At 42.3% G+C, this 23067-nt stretch overlaps 1 protein-coding gene across 2 annotated transcripts; it reads left to right on the top strand.

The window, feature by feature from the left end:
- Nucleotides 1–456: 456 nt before the first annotated feature.
- arhgef18a (rho/rac guanine nucleotide exchange factor (GEF) 18a) lies at nucleotides 457–22641 on the top strand. 2 transcript variants are annotated; one of them, XM_076971965.1, is made up of 21 exons: nucleotides 457–821; nucleotides 4548–4622; nucleotides 7642–7776; nucleotides 8122–8212; nucleotides 8441–8575; nucleotides 8848–9098; nucleotides 11861–11986; nucleotides 12795–12912; nucleotides 13028–13270; nucleotides 13682–13758; nucleotides 14034–14209; nucleotides 14427–14509; nucleotides 14660–14821; nucleotides 15150–15305; nucleotides 20091–20170; nucleotides 20258–20308; nucleotides 20390–20437; nucleotides 20588–21043; nucleotides 21353–21650; nucleotides 21755–21856; nucleotides 21977–22641. In XM_076971965.1, exons 4-21 carry the CDS (start codon nucleotides 8134–8136, stop codon nucleotides 22099–22101), a joined length of 2766 nt encoding a protein of 921 aa, XP_076828080.1. In that variant the 5' UTR covers nucleotides 457–821; nucleotides 4548–4622; nucleotides 7642–7776; nucleotides 8122–8133; the 3' UTR covers nucleotides 22102–22641. The 2 variants fall into 2 exon arrangements, with proteins under 2 accessions (XP_076828080.1, XP_076828079.1); XM_076971964.1 differs by lacking the exon at nucleotides 4548–4622.
- Nucleotides 22642–23067: the final 426 nt, after the last annotated feature.

The following is a 23067-nucleotide window of genomic DNA, read 5'->3' as shown; positions in this document are numbered from 1 at the left end:
TTCGGTATGCTAACTATTTCCAAAGGTTAATAAAAATGTTTTTACAGTATAAGCATTGCTTTAAACGAATGTCAAGTTACCATAATTTTTACGAATACAAAATCTGGAAACACAGTAATTTATAGGCTAGCTAACTAACCTAATTAGACGATAATTATTTGTAATATTGAAATCTGAATTTGTAACATCTTGAAGTGGTTAACTGTGAGGTAGATGCCGTATAGACACACATTGAAGTGGTTAACTGTGTGGTAGATGTCGTATAGACACATATTGAAGTGGTTAACTGTGGTAATGTCGTATAGACACACATTGAAATGGTTAACTGTGTGGTAGATGTCGTATAGACACATATTGAAATGATTAACTGTGTGGTAGATGCCGTATAGACACATATTGAAATGATTAACTGTGTGGTAGATGCCGTATAGACACACATTGGAGTGGTTAACTGTGTGGTAGATGCCGTATAGACACACATTGGAGTGGTTAACTGTGTGGTAGATGCCGTATAGACACACATTGGAGTGGTTAACTGTGTGGTAGATGCCGCACGAGCCGTATGGAGCGTGAACACGTCACCTTCATTGTCACGCGCAGGACGGTGGCGCGAGTACCGTGATGCTCCGATTCTCCGTCTGAGCGGCTTGTGCTTTCAGTGCTGGCGGCCTGAGCGCTCGTTTTACTGGATACAGACCACATACGCTGTGTTAAAAACAACGGTCATAAAGACTGTTTTGTGTTTCACACAGAAATAAATCGCTTATAGAATGCGTGAAATGCTAAGGTTTTAATTTGGTGGTGACAGGATTCCCAGAATGGTAAGTTGCTCTGTAGGTGGCTAACTTAACGAGATGTGGCTAAGCGCTTACCGGTTTAAGTGCGGCGGGTTACCTAACGCTAGCTAGGGTAGGGAAGTTACATCAAGGCTGTTTCACGTTCGTGGTGATTCATGCCAAAATGCACATAACCTTAGCTAGCCTCTATTTAAATTCGTTCTTAATTTGGTGGACAATATTTTGGCGTTCGCTGTAGTTTTAATAAGATGTTAATGTGATTGTATCGTGAGAAGTGGCTAATGTTTCTCAAGTCCATTGTTGGGACTTTTTGTTATTTCTGGATCGTTTTACTTGCCTTTTTTCATAACGTTGCTACTACAGTTCGCTCATAGTTTATCAGTTTACCGAGCTGTTTACCATAAACAACGTATAAGATCCACTGTGTAACAATTTATTATTATTATTTGTTCGCCTACTTGTGTGTGCACTTGTTTTCTGCCCTGGTGTCGTCCCTCTGGTCTGAGGAATGCAGGTCAGTTTGGTATTGTAACATCAGTGCTGCATTCCAGGCATATCTACGTTTCATGATGTTTTCATTTTTGACAAGTCATACTCTCGGTTTCACCTTTTAAAATATATTAAATATATAACTCATTGTGACAAATTGTCATAGTAATTCGGATTGTAGACTTTTAAATGACCTTGTGATGTCAATATTTCTTGATAATTAAGACACCTTGTTGCTCAGTATTGCCAAATGAACACAGAGTTTGCTTTAAATAAACTAGATGGTCCTGGGATATTTTCTTGACAACTAAATTAGCCAGACAGCCTGTTAAAATAAATGAGAATTGCAATGGAGTCACGGACATTCTCTTGTTTTATGAAGAGTTTGCTTCTAACATGAAGCTTGAATTGTTCATGGCTGACCTGCTGGGCCCCTGGAACGTGCCAAAGCCTTTTATTCCACTAAGAAAATCTTTCTGAATTGAAATCGGGGCATCTACTAGGACTATAACAACCTTCCTGGGACAGCATTCAGTGTGGTCTTACTGTTGAATAGAATGGGCCTCCAGTATTTTACTAGAATGGCTGTTTCTCCACACAACCACTACTCACAGCCAAGTTTACACTAGGACTGCTTTTCATCTGATTTTGGATCAGTTTTGACTTCAGTTTTTCCTACCAGTATCTAATCACAAACCTTCATTCTTTTGTGCTACAGTCTCTCCTGTCCTCTCTACAGTCTCTTCTGTCCAAAACCCATTTTGTCCTTTCATAATCTCAACTGAATTCATCCTTCCCAGACAACTCCCTTTCCTAGATGTGCAGTGGCTGTGGGAATGAGCCTCTGTCCTTCATGTAAAAGAAAGGACACATTCTTAGAGTTGCAAACAGCACTGGGGAGGCATGTTTGATAACATAGTAACCAAACCGGTAAATGAGTGTGTGTAAACATTACACAGTTGGTTAAGCTATCCCTGCTCGAGAAGCCATGTGTAGTCTGTTGCACTCGGCTTTGTTTGCGTTTGGGGACAGATTGAAACGAAGACAAGTTGAATGATTCAATCTTTGTAGTTTAAAGGTACTGAATGGTGTCATAGCTACTTCATATCCACTGCATGTTCAGCATGCACATGTGTCTGTATGACAGAAACACAAGCCTTGCTTTGGCTTAGGGTGCTTGTTATTTCTGTCCTTAGCAAGATAGTTGGGCAGCCTGCGTTTCTTGTTTTTTTACTGTTATCCAGCAGGCTGGGTTACATTTCATGCTGGTGTGTCCTGGTCATGGCTGAGTCAGAGGAGGTGTGGCCCAAACCAGGAGTTGCTCCTTCCTTGGAAGTATGTGGCCATGGAGGTTGTATGCAAAGTGAGAGAATGAGAGATATTATTTCGAGTATTTCATTGCATAAGAATGAGAAGCTTTGCCCAGAGAGAAGGTAAAGAAGTGCTTGAATATACACTCACCGGCCACTTTATTAGGTACACCTTGCTAGTACCGGGTTGGACACCCCTTCTGCTGTCTTAATCCTTCGTAGCATAGATTCAACAAGGTACTGGAAACATCCCTCAGAGAGTCTGGTCCATATTGACATGATAGCATCATGCAGTTGCTGCAAATTTGTCAGCTGCACATCCATGATGTGAATCTTCCCTTCCACCACATCCCAAAGGTGATCTACTGGATTGAGATCTGGAGACTGTAGAGGCCATTCGAGTACAGTGAACTCATAGTCGTATTCAAGAAACCAGTCTGAAATGATTCGCGCTTTATGGAATGGCACGTTATTCTGCTGGAAGTAGCCATCAGAAGATGGGTACACTGTGGTCATAAAGGGATGGACATGGTCAGCAACAATACTCAGGTAGGCTGTGGCGTTGACATGATGCTCAATTGGTACTAATGGGCCCAAAATGTGCCAGGAAAATATCCCCCACACCATTGCACCACCACCACCAGCCTGAACCATTGATACAAGGCAGGATGGATCCATGCTTTCATATTGTTGACCCTACCATCCGAATGTCGCAGCAGAAATCTAATCAGACTAATCAGACCAGGCAACATTTTTCCAATCTTCTATTGTCCAAATTTGGTGAGCCTGTGTGAATTGTAGCCTCAGTTTCCTGTTCTTAACTGACAGGAGTGGCACCCGGTGTGGTCTTCTGCTGCTGTAGCCCAACCACCTCAAGGTTTGATGTGTTGTGTGTTCAGAGATGCTCTTGTGCATGCCTCGGTTGGTTGTAATGACCGATGTTGCCACTGTTACCATTCTATCAGCTCGAACCAGTCTGGCCATTCTCCTCTGACCACTGGCATCAACAAGGCATTTGCACCCACAGAACTGCCACTCACTGGATATTTTCTCTTTTTCTTACCATTCTCTGTAATCCCTAGAGATGGTTGTGCATGAATATCCCAGTAGATCAGCAGTTTCCGAAATACTCAGACCAGCCAGTCTAGCACCAACAACTATGCCACGTTCAAAGTCACTTAAATCACATTTCTTCCCCATTCTGATGCTCGGTTTGAACTGCAGCAGATCGTCTTGGCCATGTCTACATGCCTAAATGTGTTGAGTTGCTGCTATGTGATTGTCCGATTCGACATTTGCATTTATGACCAATGAGACAGGTGTACCTAATAAAGTGGCCGGTGATTGTATAATTTTGCTAAAACGTCAGAACATTTAGAACAAGCTTGAGTAAAATCCTGGGAAGCAGTTTTACTTTCTGAACCTGGAATTTCCACCTCTGTCTTTGCCATTCTGGTTTGTTCACTTTATATTTGTGGTGACCAGTTCTGTGATTATAATTAAATAGTGCATGTTAGAATGAGCCCTCTGTGGGAGATAGGAACATGCAGCTTATCTGTTGTTTCCAAGTGGGAGTTTGTTTTTTATTTATTTGCATGTTGAAGGGAGTACACCCCCCCCCCCGCTCTTTAGGATAAACCTGTCTGCCAAACCCATAATGTTATAATATGTTTCCTTCATCAAATCCTTTCTGCTATAAGCAATAATATGTATTTTCCTCCTTAATGCTGGTCACTGCAGTGCTGTGGAACAGTGCACTACTCTATTACTGGATACAGAAGGCAGTAAGCACACCAGACCTTGAACCAAGTCCAGACAGCAAACATGCTTTTACCACCAGATCAGCCAGATCACACATTTTCTCTCCTGAGTGCTGGAGACTTTTAATGGTAATACCAGTATCCCATCTGGAGCAAACCACTTCAAAACCTTTCTCTTTTTTGCTTGACAGACAAGTAGCACATCAGTCGAATTGGTTTCAAAGGACTATAGTCAGTCTTGGTGGATTGTGGATAAATGTTATGAGGTTAGTCATGCTTTGTCAACACCAGCATCACTTCTGGGTTGGCCAGAATAAACTGCTGTTGTGTTTAATAACACATCATGCATCAAATGGTATTTGATATTAGTGCTCACATCAGAGTTTTTGTTGTTGTTTTGTTTATATAAATATACACTGCTCAAAAAAATAAAGGGAACACTTAAACAACACAATATAACTCCAAGTCAACCACACTTCTGTGAAACCAACCTGTTCAGATAGGAAGCAACACGGATTGTGAATCAATTTCACCTGCTGTTGTGCAGTGTGTCCAGAGGCTGGAGGCGCTACCAGGAGACAGGCCAGTACACCAGGAGATGTGGAGGAGGCCGTATGAGGGCAACAACCCAGCAGCAGGACCGCTACCTCCGCCTTTGTGCAAGAAGGAACAGGAGGAGCAGTGCCAGAGCCCTGCAAAATGACCTCCAGCAGGCCACAAATGTGCATGTGTCTGCACAAACGGTTAGAAACCGACTCCATGAGGATGGTATGAGGGCCCGACGTCCACAGATGGGGGTTGTGCTCACAGCCCAACACCGTGCAGGACGCTTGGCATTTGCCAGAGAACACCAGGATTGGCAAATTCGCCACTGGCGCCTTGTGCTCTTCACAGATGAAAGCAGGTTCACACTGAGCACATGTGACAGAAGTGACAGAGTCTGGAGACGCCGTGGAGAGCGATCTGCTGCCTGCAACATCCTTCAGCATGACCGGTTTGGCAGTGGGTCAGTAATGGTGTGGGGTGGCATTTCTTTGGAGGGCCGCACAGCCCTCCATGTGCTCACCAGAGGTAGCCTGACTGCCATTAGGTACCGAGATGAGATCCTCAGACCCCTTGTGAGACCCCTTGCAAGGGCAGTTGCTGCTGCCCTTCATTACTCCCTCTCCCACTTGGAAAACAAAGACTCCTACATCAGGATGCTCTTTGTGGACTTCAACTCAGCCTTCAATACGGTCATCCCGCACAAACTCACCCACAAACTCTCCACACTCGGCCTGCACCCCACCCTCTGTGACTGGCTTTTGGACTTCCTAACGGGCAGGCCCCAGTCTGTCAGGATTAGCAACAGGACTTCAGCCAGCATCACCACCTACACCGGCACTCCACAGGGCTGCGTCCTCAGCCATATTCTTTACACCCTGTTCACCCATGACTCCCACAAGGACGACAACATCCTAAAATTTGCTGATGACACCGCAGTGATAGGACGTATCACTGGGGGAGATGAAGCAGCGTACAGGAGGGAGGTGACCAGACTGGTGTCATGGTGTGATGAAAACAACCTTACCCTCAGCACGGACAAGACGAAGGAGCTGATAGTGGACATGAGGAAAGGGAGGAGACCTCATCGGCCACTTTTCATCCGGGAGCTCGAGGTGGAGAGGGTGGGCAGCTTTAAGTACCTGGGGGTCCACATCAGTGAGGACCTCACATGGTCACTGAACACCAGGCAGCTTGTCAGCAAGGCTCAACAGCGGCTGTTTGGGATGTCTCCTGTGATCCTCACCAACTTCTACAGTTGCATCATTGAGAGCCTCCTAACCAGCTGCATCACCGTGTGGTACGGCAGCCTGACTGAGATGGACCGCAGATGCCTACAGATAGTGGTGAAGACTGCAGAGAAGATCACCAATTCTCCACTGCACTCTCTGCAGAGCATCTACAACCACAGAGTCCGAAGGAAAGCTGCCGCCATCATCAAGGACCCCACCCACCCCCAGCATGGACTGTTCAAACCTCTGCCCTCAGGCCGGAGGTACAGGAGCATGATGTGACCTCCAGATTAAAGAACTCCTTCTTCCCCACCGCAATCAGAGTTCTGAATCAGAAATGACTCCTCACACTTTAGACTGTCCAGACATGGGTACAGAAGTGTGATGCGTAATCACTGATAAAGAACTCTTCCTCAGGAATAACTTGCACCTTACTGCCTCATATTGACACTCCACTGTCACAATGTCTACAATCGCACTGTTGCACTTTACAACACATCACTGTAATCTATACATTGTACATTTTGTTCCACTGTAATTTATTCTCTGGTGTAAATTTAAGATTCTCTATTGTAGTAGCTTAGGTTTATTATTATATTATTTTATTTAGTGTATATTTGCTGTGGCATTCTTAGCGAGGAGCAAAGTAAGATTTTCATTGTATCTAAGGAAACCTGTTCCCTCTGTGCATATGACAATAAACACTTTGAATCTTGAATCTTGAATATGCTGGTGCGGTTGGTCCTGGGTTCCTCCTAATGCAGGATAATGCTAGACCTCATGTGGCTTGAGTGTGTCAGCAGTTCCTGCTAGATGAAGGCATTGAAGCTATGGACTGGCCCGCCCGTTCCCCAGACCTGAATCCGATTGAGCACATCTGGGACATCATGTCTCGCTCCATCCACCAACGTCACGTTGCACCACAGACTGTCCAGGAGTTGGCGGATGCTTTAGTCCAGGTCTGGGAGGAGATCCCTCAGGAGACCATCCGCCACCTCATCAGGAGCATGCCCAGGCGTTGTAAGGAGGTCATACAGGCACGTGGAGGCCACACACAATACTGAGCCTCATTTTGACTTGTTTTAAGGACATTACATCAAAGTTGGATCAGCCTGTAGTGTGTTTTTCCACTTTAATTTTGTGTGTGACTCCAAATCCAGGCCTCCATTGGTTAATAAATTTGATTTCCATTGATGATTTTTGTGTGATTTTGTTGTCAGCACATTCAACTTTGTACAGAACAAAGTATTCAATGAGAATATTTCATTTATTCAGATCTAGGATGTGTTATTTGAGTGTTCCCTTTATTTTTTTGAGCAGTGTATATATAATTTGCCTAAGCAGTGCTATCTCTCCCTCCATTTCCCTCTTTGAAAATGTCATCTGGTTTTTCATGTTGTTTTGAGGGACTGAATGTTAGTTTCTGTGTATATTGCGGAGTGCAGGTTTTATAAAAGATGTGTCCCTCTGTCTCTCCCCGTTTCTCTCCCTCTTTTCTCGGACTATTCAGTTTTCAATTCTGACCGTGTTGTGCTGGATGGGATGTCTAGCTGCAGTTCTGGTCTGATTCATTGATTATGGCTGTCAAGCAGTACGGATCCACCTTGTAACACCACACTTCCTCCATCCACCACTTCTGCTGGAGGTATGTGTCATGGTTAAGGGCACTTTGACATCCTGTGTTTATTGACAGCTACTCACTGTTCATTTCAAACAAAATGGACAAAGTTGGTGTCTGATATCTTCGTAAACCTTTTGGAATAACACAGCATCTTTATGATGGAGAGACTTGAGGTACACATCTCCATCTCCACTTGTCTAGAAAAAGAAGGGTTGTAGATAAAGTAGCATGATCAGGACTAAGAAAACTGAATGACTTTAGGGCTTGTTTAAGGTTATTCTAAATCAGGGTCCATAGCACAATTAAAATCACCCCCCAGGATAATTATTATTTAAACTGTCATTACACATAAGACTCTTTGTTTTGTAGCTTACAGCCAGAATGGATGATACTGATCTACCCAAGGTTGTCTTAGAAGACTCTCAGACTCCTTCCATCACAGACAGTATCAGCATCGAGGGTTAGTTGTGAACTCTTTCACTGACACTCAATCATTGGTTATGACATTTCCTATATGGCATTTTCAGAATTCTGTGGTCTGGTTTTGTGCTCATCTCTTCAAGATTTGTTTATGACTGATTTAGATGCATACCTGTTTAATTTAAGGTGCTTTTTTCTTGTTGGTTGTGGTATGGGGAGAATTGGGGATTCAGTCAGTGTGTAAGACATTTGGGTGTGTGGTGTGTAGACTTCCCCACCCTGCAGGAGGACCTGGAGGATGATGCACGAGGCTTTGAGGCTCCCACCTGGAGTTTGGCTGTTGATCAGCAGTACATAACGGCCTATTCCAAAGAGGCAATTAAGAGACAAGATGTCATATATGGTGAGTTATTTCGCCTTGCTAAGAGTGTTGATCATCTTTCATGATGAATAATAAGAATACCTGCTTATCTGCTGTATATATGTTGTTGTGGACTAGATTTAATTTGGTTCAGTTTGCTATGGCACCGAGCAAAGTAGAAAAATAATTAATAGTAGCAAAACCAAGTGTAACCAAGGGTTTATTGTCAGAGATTGTCATCTAGTGTAAGTGATGTCATGTATGAGCTGCTGTTGTTGGTCAAACATTTCTGATCCTTGCACTGTTGTTGCTAGAGCTGATCCAGACGGAGATCAACCACGTGCGCACACTGAAGGTGATGTTGCGGGTGTACGTGCACGAGCTGCGCCACACCCTGCAGATGGACCACGCCCAGCTGGGGAGGTTCCTTCCCTGTCTGGACCAGCTGCTGCTCAACCACCAGAACCTCCTGGAGCGGCTGAAGCAGCGGCGTAGGGAGTGTCTGGAGCCGGGCAGCGAGAAGAACTACTACATGCAGAGGATCGGAGACATCCTCATAGCTCAGGTAGCACAGGAAGGCCTTCAGCCTGATCCTTATTGCTTCACTTCTTACACCTTCATCTTATCCACTCGTTTCCATTGCATATGTCCTCACTTTACTGCCTGGCTAACTGTGTTATTGATCTACAGTAGTGTTTTTTGTTGTTTTGTATTTAAAATAATTTTTACCCCATTTGTCTCTGGACAATAGTTATGACTATTCCACCCACTGGCTAGTTCCACACAGATCTGTGCAGCTACTCATTATGTCTTTCCGTGCTGCTCGGGACACAGGAAAAGTGCAAACTGACTCTGACAAACTCTGACAAGGCCCAGCTAGAAAAGAGTACCAGATTTGATCTCTTGGACTCCCAGCTTGGATGGCTGTGGCATCGTCAAACCAGTGAATCCACAACGATAGGGCGAACCCTTTGGTTGGGTGGGTGATCTGACCATTTTGCTCCGTGATCAATCTTGATGTGCACAACCTTTTTAAATGAATGAAACTTTTTAAGTGAATCATAGAAAATCGTGACATTTTATGTTCTTCTACTTATGTTTTTATAATTCACAAAATTTGTAATTAGTGATGACATTATTAGTGATATCTACTAATACATTGGATCCACAATGAGTTCACAAACCTGCAGAATAATCGCTTACAAGGTGTTTGTGCTGATTTGCGCACTGAACAAGATGTTTCTATTAGGGTCTGTTTCATCTGAGATGCATTGTAAAAACAGTTTGATTTGAGTAAATGTGAAATTGATGACTACACAGTCAGTTATTTCTCAAATCGGTTATTTGTAAACCAATTTACATTCTGTTCACATTTTACTTCACCTTTTAGTGTCGAATTTGCTGCTAAATACTTGAAAACGTTTTATAAAATAAGGTTTAACTCTGGTTTTAATTATAATTTTGAAAATGTCGTATTATGTTTTAAATGGTGCAAATAGATAAGTCCATAGATTTAATATGAACAATCTCATGCATTTAAAAATTGTGAAGAAAGATTGCAGTTTGGATTGCCGATCATGATTGGGTGTTCACAGGAAATTATGTAATGATCTTTTGAAGATCGCCTAGTTCAGTTTCACTTTGTCCTTGGGTTCACTTGAGTGGAACTGGATTCTAGAGGTTGGCTAATATGCTAATATTGGCTGGTCATAAAATTTGAATATCATGAAAGCAATGCAGTGAAACATCAGACTGTGGCAAGTCAAGTGCATTAAAACATTTGTTTTTATTAACAGTTGGTTATTTAAAGACTGTTTTATATAAAATGCAGAAAGTTGTGTTGCAGCACTTATTACACTTTTTATATATTTTTAAAATATATATTTTTATATTTTTCAGTTGAATTGATATTATATAGATTGTTCAAGTCAGTGTTCAATAAATGGTGTTAAGTTCAGAAATGTTGTGCATCCACTTATTAGTGTGATATTTTAGCATGCAAATAAAGCAGAAAACATCTAGATATCGGCCAATAACCCATGTTGGTCGACCTCTACTGGAGTCCTTCAACAAATCAATTGCATTTGACCACTGGAATTTGTTGATAGACAGAAGAGATGTTCAGGTAATCTGTTTATAGTTGTCCCTGTTCCTGAACTATCCTTGTGTATCACCTACTCAAGTCAATAATTTAAGAAATTACAAAAGAGACATTTCTAAAGTTCAGGTATCTCTATGATGGCCGATGGACCCACTAGACTATACCAGATGCATTTGACAAAGCTGGGTAGGCTTTAGGGTTGATATTGCACTCTCTTTTCTGGATGGGGGGGGTCAAAGCTAACAAATTTCCAGGGCCCCTGAGCGTCAGGAATGATGAACGGACCTTGTAGCCTGACAGAATCAAAGAGCTGCCATGTGGCATCTGGAGCACCCCATGACAGTCCAATGGAATATCTAGCACTATTTGTATTTTCTTGCTAGTTTGACAACTGCTATGAGTTGTTTCTTGATAGCCATGATTGACTCACACAAGAACATCAACTCAACATGAGTTGCTGGCATCAGACTCAGTGTTGAAGGTCTCCTGATCAAGACATGGCAAGAATTTATGACCATATGATTTGTAGTCTAATCGGACATTGTGAAGGAGAAAAAATATTGTCTGATCCTGGCATTAGTTCATACAGGCTCTGTTAATCCATCTGTGGAAATTCAACCAGCAAACTAGCATGGTCAGTCTTCAGAACTCCTTCCATGTGGACCTCGGGCTGTATCTTCGTGTTGATGAAGACCTTTTTCTCTCTCTCCCCTTGATTTCCTCTATTTACTCTATTTTAGCATCTCTTTCTACAGTCCTTCAGGTGAGACTCTAGTTGATGTACTGTGTTAACCTCAGAGCTAATTTGATCTGTGTGTATCTGTGCATGTTTGTGTTCTTTTGGGTTTGTGTGCATGTGCGTGCACACCCCTGCTTCGATTTTGTTAGTGGATGTACAGATAGTGCTATTTCCCTGATGCATTATATCCCCATCATTTGTCAAGGACTCTGTGCTGTTGGACATGTTTAGTTCATGTGGATTTGTGGCTCACGCTGCTTGTGCGCAGACGTTCTCCTACAGGGCATGTTTCTCACTCAGGCTGGAGTGGTCAGTCCTGGCCTCTTATGCAGACCTTACTAACTCCTCTTGCCTGCGTAGCTCGTGCATCTTTAATGAGAAGGTCCATGTATTACAGGTTTCTTTATCCAACCAGCCAGCTTGCCACCCAGTTGTATGCTGCTCCTGTGTCTAGTCCTTGAGCTTGTGTTGTGTGTTCTGCATGTAGTTCTCGGGTGAGCTGGGGAGCAGGCTTCGTGACAGCTACGGCTTCTTCTGCAGTTGCCACACAGAAGCTGTGAACTTCTACAAAGACCAGTTACAGACCAATAAGAAGTTCCAGAATTCAATGCGAGTGAGTGAAGACCCTTTGCCAAACTCCTACATGGGCTCACAAAGAGATTTATTTTAAGAGTTGCACATAGTCAGTGACATTACTGGTCATTTGACATTAAAATGTGTCCAGGGTCTCGACAGTACTGTTTTGCATTGTACTACATCATACTGATGCTTTGCTTATTTATTTTTTTAATTCATGAAGGCAAATTAAATTAAACCTGGCCTGCTTAATGAATCAAATATTGATCCTGATCATAATTTTTGGCTTCCCACAATTAAATGAACATGATCAACTGTAATATTGAGGTTTAAAAAGTCAGCCAGCCACCAGGGGGTGAAAAACGTCACCTTAAATTGTCATTTGGATTCCACTCATCAAAATACAGGAGAAAAACAATTATTTTGCCAGGAAAACCTTTTGTAGTTCATTTTGTAGTTCAAGAGTTCAGCCAACCTCACAAAAGTGAGATTTTCCCCTATAGTGAAAATCAGTACATTTAATTTGCCAGATATCCTGTCCTTTTGTTGGAGATTTGTGCAGCATGAATGCAGCACAATATTTTGTAGTTTCATATAAAACGTTTCATATTGAAAACAATTTTTGTTTAGGTTTTGTTTCTAGGGGCTTCATGGAATTCAGGTGAATAAGAAACTTTTGATGCAAAGATTTTACATTAGCAGGAATGTACCCTAACATAAAAGTGAAACCAGTGCTATGTTTATATAAAGAAAAGTTTGTCCCTAAAAACAAATCATTGATACCAATACTGTGGTGGTTTCTGTGGTGCGTGGTGGATACTCACTTGAGACTTTTCTTTTGTTAGAAAATAGGTCAGTTGCCCGTAGTGAGAAGGTTAGGCATTCCAGAGGGTATCCTCCTCATAACTCAACGCATCACCAAATACCCTGTTTTGGTGGAGAGAATTATTAAGAATACTGAAGGTAAATGATTTTACATTTACTGTTTTATTCTAAATCTCAGTGGTGGTTAAGGTAACCCAAATCTGAGTTTATCGCTGTGCATGATGTGTTACTTAGAGATGTTTTCTGGTGACAGTTGGTTCAGAGGAGCACAGAGACCTGGTGAATGCCCTAGAACGTATCAAGGACACCATATCACAGGTGGACAACCAGGTGCACTGGTACGAGCAGCTCAGAGAACTGAGCGCCCGTCTGGACCCTAAGTCCCAGGGCAGGATGAGCAACGGGCAGTTGTTTCGCAGGGACGACCTCTTGCATCAGGGCAGGAAACTGCTCCGTGAGGGGTTACTGAACTGGAAGGCCCAAACCAGGACCAAAGGTAAAATACTTAAAAAGTAAAATAAACACTGCAAACGACTGCAAACGACATGTTTTAAAAACATAGTAATTTTACACACAGGTTATTTTCAAGATAATATTTGAGGTGATGATATGTGATATATTTGACACATATTTGAGGTGATGATATGTGATATATTTGACACATATTTGAGGTGATGATATGTGATATATTTGACACATATTTGAGGTGATGATATGTGATATATTTGACACATATTTGAGGTGATGATATGTGATATATTTGACACATATTTGAGGTGATATGTGATATATTTGACACATATTTGAGGTGATATGTGATATATTTGACAAATATTTGAGGTGATGATATGTGATATATTTGACACATATTTGAGGTGATGATATGTGATATGTGATTTCCTTTTAGATGTCCTGGTAGTTCTGTTGTCAGATCTTCTACTGCTGCTACAGAAGAATGACCAGAAGTTTACATTCGCATCTCTGGTGAGAATTGACTTTGCTTATTCTGTTCAGACACTGATTTTTATAGATCTTTGTCTATAGTGAGAGGCTCTGTATTCTGTGTTGGATCTTGATGAGGCTTGTGGCCCAGTCTTAAAATTTAAAAAGAATCTCAGTTAAATTTGTGGCCAGCTCCAGTGAAGATATTCTTTCTTCAGGAGTCTGCAGTGTTCTTGTTTCATCTGCACATTACTGCGTTAATGAAGCAGGTTGTGTGTGGCGATGCGTGTTGAGTGTAACGACTGTTGATCCTGCAGGATGGAAAGCCCGCGGTGCTCTCCCTGCACAAACTGCTCGTGCGGGAAGCAGCTCATAACGAGAGGGCCATGTACGTCCTGACCACCGACCACGCCGCCAACCTGTACGAGCTCCATGCTTCCACCAAAGAGGAGTGTCTCAGCTGGAGACAGGACATCTGGCAGGCCATCGAGAAGTGAGTGTGGGGCAGGAGGGCAGTTCTACAGTCAAATTACATTCTTCAGGCTGTTTAATGTACACAGAACTTATTTTTTATTTGGCCTCCAAGAGTATCTAGAGATAAACCACAAAGATGAATGGCTATTTACCAGCTGGCATTCTCTTATGTAATTGTATAATAGATTACATTACAGGTGCACTGCTATATTGTTCCTCCCACTCTTGTCCTGCAGATGTACACATGCGTCTGAGGACGTTGGCTGTCAGCCACTGGAGCAGGATGATAGTTTCTCCGAGAAGCTCGTCATCTTCCAGGGTAATGTGGGGGAGGGTGCGGCTCATATACTGATGTATCTGATGCATGGAGATCACCTGGTGGAATATGAGAGATCATTGTTTCGGAGAAGTTACTTGACTCTTATTGCAATGTGTTTCTCTGTGTGGGTGTGTCTGCGTGTGTGAGCAGAGCAGCTGCGTAATACTGATGCTCAGATTGCAGAACTCCTGCAGAGAAAGCTGCAGCTCTTCAGTGAAATGGCTGAGACACTGACTGATAGTACAACTCTACCCAAACACTTGCAACTGTTCCAGCAGGGGGCGCAACTGATCAACGGTGCTTTAGAAGATGGTGAGATGCATAAAAAATACATATAGCACACGCTGCTCATGTGATTCAGGCTTTTATTTTCTATACTGAAATGCTGCAGGGAATCTGAATCTGTATCCTCCTGTGTCTCAGATATGATGTGTCTTTATAATTTGACTCATTAATGTTGATTTTTATTTTATGATATGTTACTTAATAAACACCAAGAGTTCCACTCCGCTTCCTTTACACAGACACAGTTTCTCCCTGTATGATTCTGTTGTGATCAGATGAAATAAGTGTAAGTGTGTGGGATACAGATATGTGCAGGTTGTATTTAAGTAATGGACTCTTCCTCTCTTGTTCCCAGTGGAGGGTTTACAGCTACTGATGTTGGATGGTGACAGTAATCTTCTTCCTCCTCCTCCTCCTCCTCCTCCTCCACACTATGTGGATCTGCCAGTTCCACCCAGAAGATCAAACACCTCTGTTTGGTATGACAGCCTCCCCAAAGCATTCCCTAAAAGTAAGACATGGTGTTTATTACTTTGACCATTACTGTGTTTTTGTGATTATCAACACACATTGCTGAGTTTACTTGTTTGTGCTTCTCGCATCTTGTCATTTGTAAGTGGGATTCTGTGCATGATTTATTTACCTCAACTAGCACGCCCATGGATTAGATTTTGATATGATGTATAATCCCAGATTTGTTTCATTATTCAGGGGTGTTCTCATGCTTGTTGGAAACAAGTTTGTAATCTCAAGTGTGCTTGTAATCTCAAAAGAGCAGGTTTGTCCTTGGCAGGTTGGATCATGGGTGTAGGCGTGCTCTCTGAAGGATGTCTAGACCAGGCAAGGCTGCTCCACTGCTGTAGGAGAAATGGTTGTAATAATAAGAGCATGTACAGCATGTTCTGAGAATACTGTGGCCCACTGTAAATGTACTAGTTTAGTTGCAATTAAATAGTGGATGTGGAAAGTCTCTTGAGACCACACATGTAACACACACACACATATAAATTATATGCTAGAACTAGATCTCTTTTGCATCTTGGCAATAATGTAGACAAGGTAGGCTGTTCTTATGTGATTCTTCACATAACTCTGAATTAACTATAAAACAGGTGACGTGGACATTTAATACAACTGCGTTTTCAGAAAGGTAGACATGGCACTAGAAAGAATTTGCTAGGTTTTATGATTTTTAGGGTTCACACACATAGTGTGGGAACCCTATTGTAATTGCTCGAGTTTTTCTTATTATTATTATTTTTCAGGCTGTAAAACGCATACTGCAGCCTAGACCGTAAGGCCCAGAAACACCAAACTTGGCAGACAGGTGCACCAGAGGTGCAATGAGGGAAACCCAGACAATGACCCACATTGGCCTGATGGTGGCGCTATAGCGCAGCATTTTGTGTTTTGGTCCATATCTCCTACACCGTAGGTCATAGAAACGAAATTCCACTTCTGATGGATTCCTTGGCTCAAACCAAACAAAAAAGCCTCAAGGACCCTTTAGCTCCGCCCACTTAGATTTCGAGTTAATTTGCATAATGTGCAAAATCGCACACATCTTTGAGCCCAAACTTGTCCCTGGATTTTTCACATACATGCACATATGTGGTATCAAAACGTTCAGAAGAGTCTGAACTTTAAAATCTATCCAGCAAAAATGCTAATTTCATCACTACCTAGTCAGTATAAGCCAATCAAATGAGAGGGTGTAAACTCAATAGTAAATTTTGCGCATATGAAGCTCTAACTGCAGAAAACTTGCATGCAATGAGATGACACTTCACAGACAGCTTCCCTCTGAGGGTCTGGGGCAGCTCGCAGAGGTTGCCATACCTCACCTGCTAGGGGGCGCTATAACATGCAAAAATTTGCCCCATGCACTCAGATTGGCCGATCCACATGAAACTTGGCAGACATCATCTATGGGCCTCTGGGAACCAGGTCCTAAAGCAGACATGCCATACTTCCAAAATGGCTGACGTAATCGGCCAATCAGTGATCGGCACGCGTTTGACAGGCTTACCATTGGTCGATCTGCACGAAACCTCTTGGGTGTGGACAAGTGCACACCCTCTATGACATAATCCAGCCGGGTGTCGATTGGCCACTGGGGGGCGCTATTGCAAATAAAGCAAGTATATCCCCTACATAATTCCACTTGGGAACATGCAATTAGACTCTTTTGATTCCTTGCAGTAGTGCGAACAACTTTCCCATTACATGTCCTATTAAAAAATGCACAGTTTATTTACAGTTATTAATAGTTTGAAATCATCACTTTTCATACTCCTCCTAGGATTTTCATACTATCATGTCAAGCAAAGTCTTATAATACTCTACAGAGTGTGAAATCAAAAAACAATCCAAAGATTTTGGATTTTAGGACACTTATACCTGCTAAATATTTTTTTAACGGACAGCATCGATACATATAATATTCATATTCTTGAAGCTCTTTCATATTTTATCCAATTCTGACCAAAATGCACAAGCCCATTCAGAATCCCATCCTGAACAAATTTGTCAAGTTTCATCTAAATCGGTTATCGTATGGCTCTACAGTGCAGTATTATATACAATGCATAAAAATGCATGTAAAGTCCCTCTGTCACCTTCTCCTTCTCACACGCACGCAGGCTGAAACTCACACACTCAGTCTCTCTCACACTCTCACCCACATTCCCCCTCCCATCTCTGTGCCCTAAGTAAGTATAGTTTCTATGTATACTTATGTATGTATGTATTAGTATATGTTGTCATAGTTTGAATACATATACTACCACACACACACACACACACACACACACACACTTCTACCTAAATGTATGTATAGTTTGTATGCATATCTATAGTATATGTATAGTATATGTCAGTCATACCAGTGATGTCAGTCATATCAGACATGCCAGTCCAGTCATGTCAGTTATATCAGTCATGTCAGTGATGCCAGTCATGTAAGTCATGTTCTGCCAGTCATGTAAGTCATGTCATGCCAATCATTTCAGTCCAGTCATCAGTCCTATCAGTCATGTCAGTCAAATCATCAAATCATTACAGTCATGCCAGTTATGTCAGTCATGCCAGTCATGTCAGTCATGTAATGCCAGGCTTTGCAGACTACATTCATACATTGAATACACGGGCAGTCATGTTAGGCGTGCTAGGTGTACAAGGAGTGAAATAACAAAACATAGTCTCTGGCTCCCTCAATCTCTCTCTGTCAGTAATATACAGGCCCAATCATGTATAGACAAGTGCAGGCCTTCCTTTACTGTTCACATAGATGCAGCCCTAGTTGTTTTTATTTTTGGTGTTTGATGATGTTTTTAAGAAAGGCTTTAAAAATGTTACAAAATACATGTGACTCTGGTCCATTTGAACTCTGGAAAAACACCTGAGGACTTTCTAATGTAACCGGACTGCACATGAATAGACTGCAGAAAACAATGGACATTGAGTATGACTTAAATCACACCCCACCTTTTTAAATCCGCAGACTAAGCTCAACAAGCAAATTATCAATGTGAGGGCAACCTATGTTTCTAGTCTACACAGACTCTCACTGCATTAGAACTTATATATGCATTAGAATAAATAATGGATGTGAAGAATTTGCAGAATTCTTTGGTAGTAAAGTCTATTCTGGCTAACTTGCATGGTCAGCAGCTCTTCAGAGACCTGCAAAGTCATAGTGTACCTTATCTGCCTTTGTAGAGATTGACTTTGTATCACTAAAAGTGATTTCAGGCTTAAGCACTGCTAGCTGTCCCCTACACTTCTTTGCAAACAAGTTCTTTAAAGATTTATTCAGCGCTATCAAATTACATTGTTATTCAGTCAATTTACACAAGGAACCTACAATCGGAGCCTCAAAACTGGCTACCAGGCATGAAGTAGACTCTACAAAACAATTGTAGACTGATCTCCAGTATTCTATTGTTCAGAAAGATGGAGGAGGTGGGATCTCTGCAGTTACAAGGTTACATAAACACACAATGAAATTAATGAGACTTATAGCTTTAGCTTCCTGTTGCTCTGCTGTGTGGAGCCCTGCTGTCGGGCTCTACTCTGCTGCACTTGCAGTTTGTGGATGGAGCATGTTTCCTGGTTGTAGTGGTTGATACACTACTTATTTGTACAGTGGAACCTCAGTTAGCGCTTCCAATAGCGAACAATTCGGATAACGACCAAATCTTTTGGTAAACATTTTGCACCAGATAGAGAACAATATTTCAAGCGAACAGCTACGTCACCCACACGTGAGCCACCAGCATCTCAGACGAAAAGATGCAACATCTCACGTGACCGACCAGCATCGCGCTCGAGACAGTTATGATCGGTCGTTCGTTATCTTTATCTGTATGCATCCTTCTTATTTAGTGATTTTTGTGCTTTATTTTAATTATATAACCATCAATCATAGCCCCAAATAAGATTAAGAGCCGTAGTAGCAGTGTAGTGAAAAGGAAGTGGCCAACAATTGATTTGAGTTTGAACGAAGTATGCATGTGTCGGATATTGCCGCACGATATTTATGTTTACTAAATGTTTTATGGTTAAATGCTTTCTTTAATGATTTTGTGTTTATATAACTCCATTTGTACAGTATTATAACTGTTCTCATTAAAAAACATCTATATAGCCTATAACTTTCATATAATAGCGAGTCAACACGAGCTGGGAACCAATTATTTCTATTTCCTTTATTTCTTCTACTTTTCGGAACAGATTGTGGTCATTAACTGAGGTTCCACTGTACCCGTTTCTCTATCTACTGCCCCACTGCTAGCTCTCAAATTGGTATTAAAAGGCAGCTGGGATAAAGGCAAGATGAGATCAGTGTTGTTTCCATTAGGCAGCACTGACCTAATCTTGCAGCTATCACTCACAGTGGATGGTTACACATTTGTTAACAAAGACATACTGTGGCCTTATTTCGTGACACATATTTTGGAAATTAGTCACAGTAGTTCTGCCTGCACAAAGAATTGAGCTCCTATTAGTCAGTCATTAAACTGCTGATAATGATTTTGATTCTTGATGTGTATATACACATCATTACAAGATGTGAATATGTACAGTTGAAGCTGGTACACTGGTTGTCATCTGGCGTTCTTCATTTTAACTACTTATGCATATGAAGACCAGGGCCCCGATTCACGTTGATTGGCTGTTCGTCCTGCAGGGAATAATGACATGGGCAGAGCCTCCTTGAGCCTCCACTGCATCACAGTGGCCAGAACTCATGGCTATTCTGAGCTGATTGGACTATTTGAACTACTTGTTGCAGGTGGCAGTGGCTTGCAGAACAGGAGACCCAATTCTGATCCACAGCTCAGGGATCTGTACCTTGACAACCTGGAGCTGTCTGTGAGTATTTTCTTTCTTTCTTTCTCTCTCTCACTCCATCCCTCCTGTAGCAGGTCTAATCCCCATCTATTTGCTCCCTCCCTTTAGGCTGATGAGATGACCCCCTCTTGGCCCTTTGCCCATCTCTCCAAAGCTCAGGTAAGAACTGCCTTACTGTGTTGGGATTTACATTGAGGTTTTCAATCATTCCCTGTTTACTAACCTATATTTTTACCATAGCTCTTTGAAACAGTCACCAGACTCTCACAGAAGCTCTACAGTATCAAGGTAATGTGAATATGGCACATTTTGTATTAGTGTCATTCCCATCAAACCGCTGGCTTTTCACTCCTGTGTGTGTTTGTGTGTGTGTGTGTGTGTGTGTGTGTGTGTGTGTGTGTGTGTGCGTGTGTGCGTGTGTGTTCTGCACCTTCTCAGGCCCTGACTGAAAAGCAGGAGAGCGAAATGGAGCTTCTGCGGGCGTCCGAGCGGCCGGGACGGCAGCGGGTCAATGCCATCATGGAGCAGGAGAAACTGCGACACCTGGATAAGCAGCGGGAGGAGCTGGCCCAGCTGCAGGGGCTGGTAGGTCAGCAGAGGCAGGAGCAGGTCCTGTGGGAGGAGAGGCGACAGCTCTGGCAGCTGGAGATGAAGGCCATGGAGCAGGAGCTGGCGCGGCGGCAGGAGAAATGTGCGCGCGACGAGGCCGAGGTGGCCGCCATGCGGGAGCAGCTGTCCCGCAACCAGGAGGAGTACCAGCAGAACCTCGAGCGTCTGCGGGACTCTGCACGTGCGGTGGAGAAGGACAGGGAGAAGGTAGACCAACAGCTGAAGAAGTACAAGAAGCACAACACCATCTCTAACCCGGGCTCGGTCCACTTTGAACCCGCTCAGGTACCAGCTAGGAGATTGAGGAGCTTTCCCACAGTGTAGAACAAAACTGTATTATCACAAAGTGACTAGACCATGAAGGTCAGAGTTAACATCCGTCTACCTTCCCGTCTAGACATTTTCAAATACTGCACTTGTGGGGAAAAAAAAGCACTTAAACTATTTAAGATTGTCTAGAGCCCTTGATGTAGTTTTAATTAATTCTCTAAAAGAATCAAGTTAATATTTTCATTGTCGTTGTAGTGACAAATGACATATAAACGTGCAGTTTGTTAGCAGCGAGTGTACACTTAATCCCGGCTTCCACTTCAGGGCTCCACGTCGTCTACGGCGGGCAGCGTGGTCCTCGGCCCCAAAACACATGTGCGTCCCAGCTTGCCGCAGACTGATGCCAGCTTCCAGGAGCAGCCTCCTCTAGTTCCTCCTCGCAAAGAGAGCATCGGCCTCTCGCCCGTCAAAACGGAGGTCCCCATCCAGCTGGTGAGCACCACCAACCAGACGCTGAGGGCCAGCTTCGTGCAGCAGCAGATCCCCACCAAACTGGCTGTCCACAAGAACAAAGAGAAGAGCGGCAAGATGAAGAGCTCACACAGACGCTGCAACAGCGCAGGTCTGGAACGCGGCCTAACCTCTCCTTCATCTCACCTGCAGACCATGATGGAGAAATGATGGGGGTGACAGTGGTGTAATGAAGTTTTGTCTTTGTGTTTTTAGCATCTATTGAGGTGTGTGATGTAGTGCCAATCAAAGCAATGGGTAAAGAGAGAGATGTCCTCAGAGCAAAGAGCACCACTAGATCATATCTGCACAGTCAAGGTAATGCACTCTTCATGCAGGTTTATTTATTTATATATGTAACTCTGTTCTTCTTTCTTTCCTGTACAGATAATGGTGGGATTTGTTTTTATTTTCTTTTCTCTCCTTCTCCCTTGTCAGATATGTATAATCTACCGAACCAGCTCTCTCAACCTGAATCTGCAGGCCAATCCACTAATCCCAGCCACAGCTCCCTGCCAGTCCATCATAACGTCACCCAAAAGGAAGAGGTCATCTTCTTCTGACTGTCTCTGCACACAACACAGCTGCTCTTCAACATATGTAGCCTACACTAAGGAAAAAGTGAGTTTTTTTTTTGTTTGGTTTTTTTTTTTATTTTATAATTTTTAGTTTTAATCAACTTTTAGCAACTGATCTAGTCTCTTTGGCACTTGGTAACTGATTCATCATGTAAATTTTCCCTGAGATGTTTTGCTGTAAAAAGCCTGTTTGTTTAAAGCCTACTATATACCACAATACTGTTATTGATTCAGTTAAGAATTTATTCAGATTCGCCTAACATTCCTGTACATAGCTGTATAATTTGTGAATTACGGACATTTATAGGGAATTTTAAGAAATGCCAACTGACTGGAAACCTTTAACTGTAGAAGTACTATTTCTATCTTGTGTTAAAAAATACTGTAATTAGGCAGTTTGACTGTACTTTAGACTGTATGAAGATGGTTGTTTTTAATGGAAAAAGTAAAAACATGATTGGATACCATCAAGACAAACACTCTGCCCTCCAAATAAATAGGAGCAATCTCTTGTTGCACTGTTCACTCTGTTTGGAAAGACATTCGTAAGTTTGATATCTGCATAAAAAATTATTCGTTAAATTTTATTACATTTTTCATTAAATATATTTAATACTGATACACAGACAGTCAGTAATCAACAGGAAATTGTTTTTACAGTGGAGGGTTGCCTACGTTTTCAGGATGCTACCGAAAACTAGATTAAGCTCAGTGATATGGTTACATCCTGAGCACTTAGCATTGGATTTTAATGTTCCCCACTTTAGCTATGTTCTCAGTCAGTGGCATAAATCCATACATCAACTCAGTAATTGTGTCTGAAATAGTGTTTGGAGTGAAAGTGAAAGCTTTCCTGTGGCCTGTAACACTTGTGTAAGACTTGCGTTGAGCTCCAGCACTCTAGCGTATAAAATCTTCATCCTTGTGCCTTGGAAAAGCCAAAGTGTGGAG

Source organism: Brachyhypopomus gauderio, chromosome 14 (assembly GCF_052324685.1).
Source record: "Brachyhypopomus gauderio isolate BG-103 chromosome 14, BGAUD_0.2, whole genome shotgun sequence".
Taxonomy (NCBI): domain Eukaryota; kingdom Metazoa; phylum Chordata; class Actinopteri; order Gymnotiformes; family Hypopomidae; genus Brachyhypopomus; species Brachyhypopomus gauderio.
This window is presented reverse-complemented; position numbering and strand designations above follow the sequence as displayed.

Excerpts from the sequence above, each read along its gene's own strand:
- arhgef18a (XM_076971964.1), top strand. The coding sequence starts at position 8,134 with ATGGATGATACTGATCTACCCAAGGTTGTCTTAGAAGACTCTCAGACT. Across the intron at positions 13,271-13,681 it reads GGCCCAAACCAGGACCAAAG|ATGTCCTGGTAGTTCTGTTG; the intron begins GTAAAATACTTA and ends ATTTCCTTTTAG. Across the intron at positions 20,171-20,257 it reads TTGACAACCTGGAGCTGTCT|GCTGATGAGATGACCCCCTC; the intron begins GTGAGTATTTTC and ends CCCTCCCTTTAG.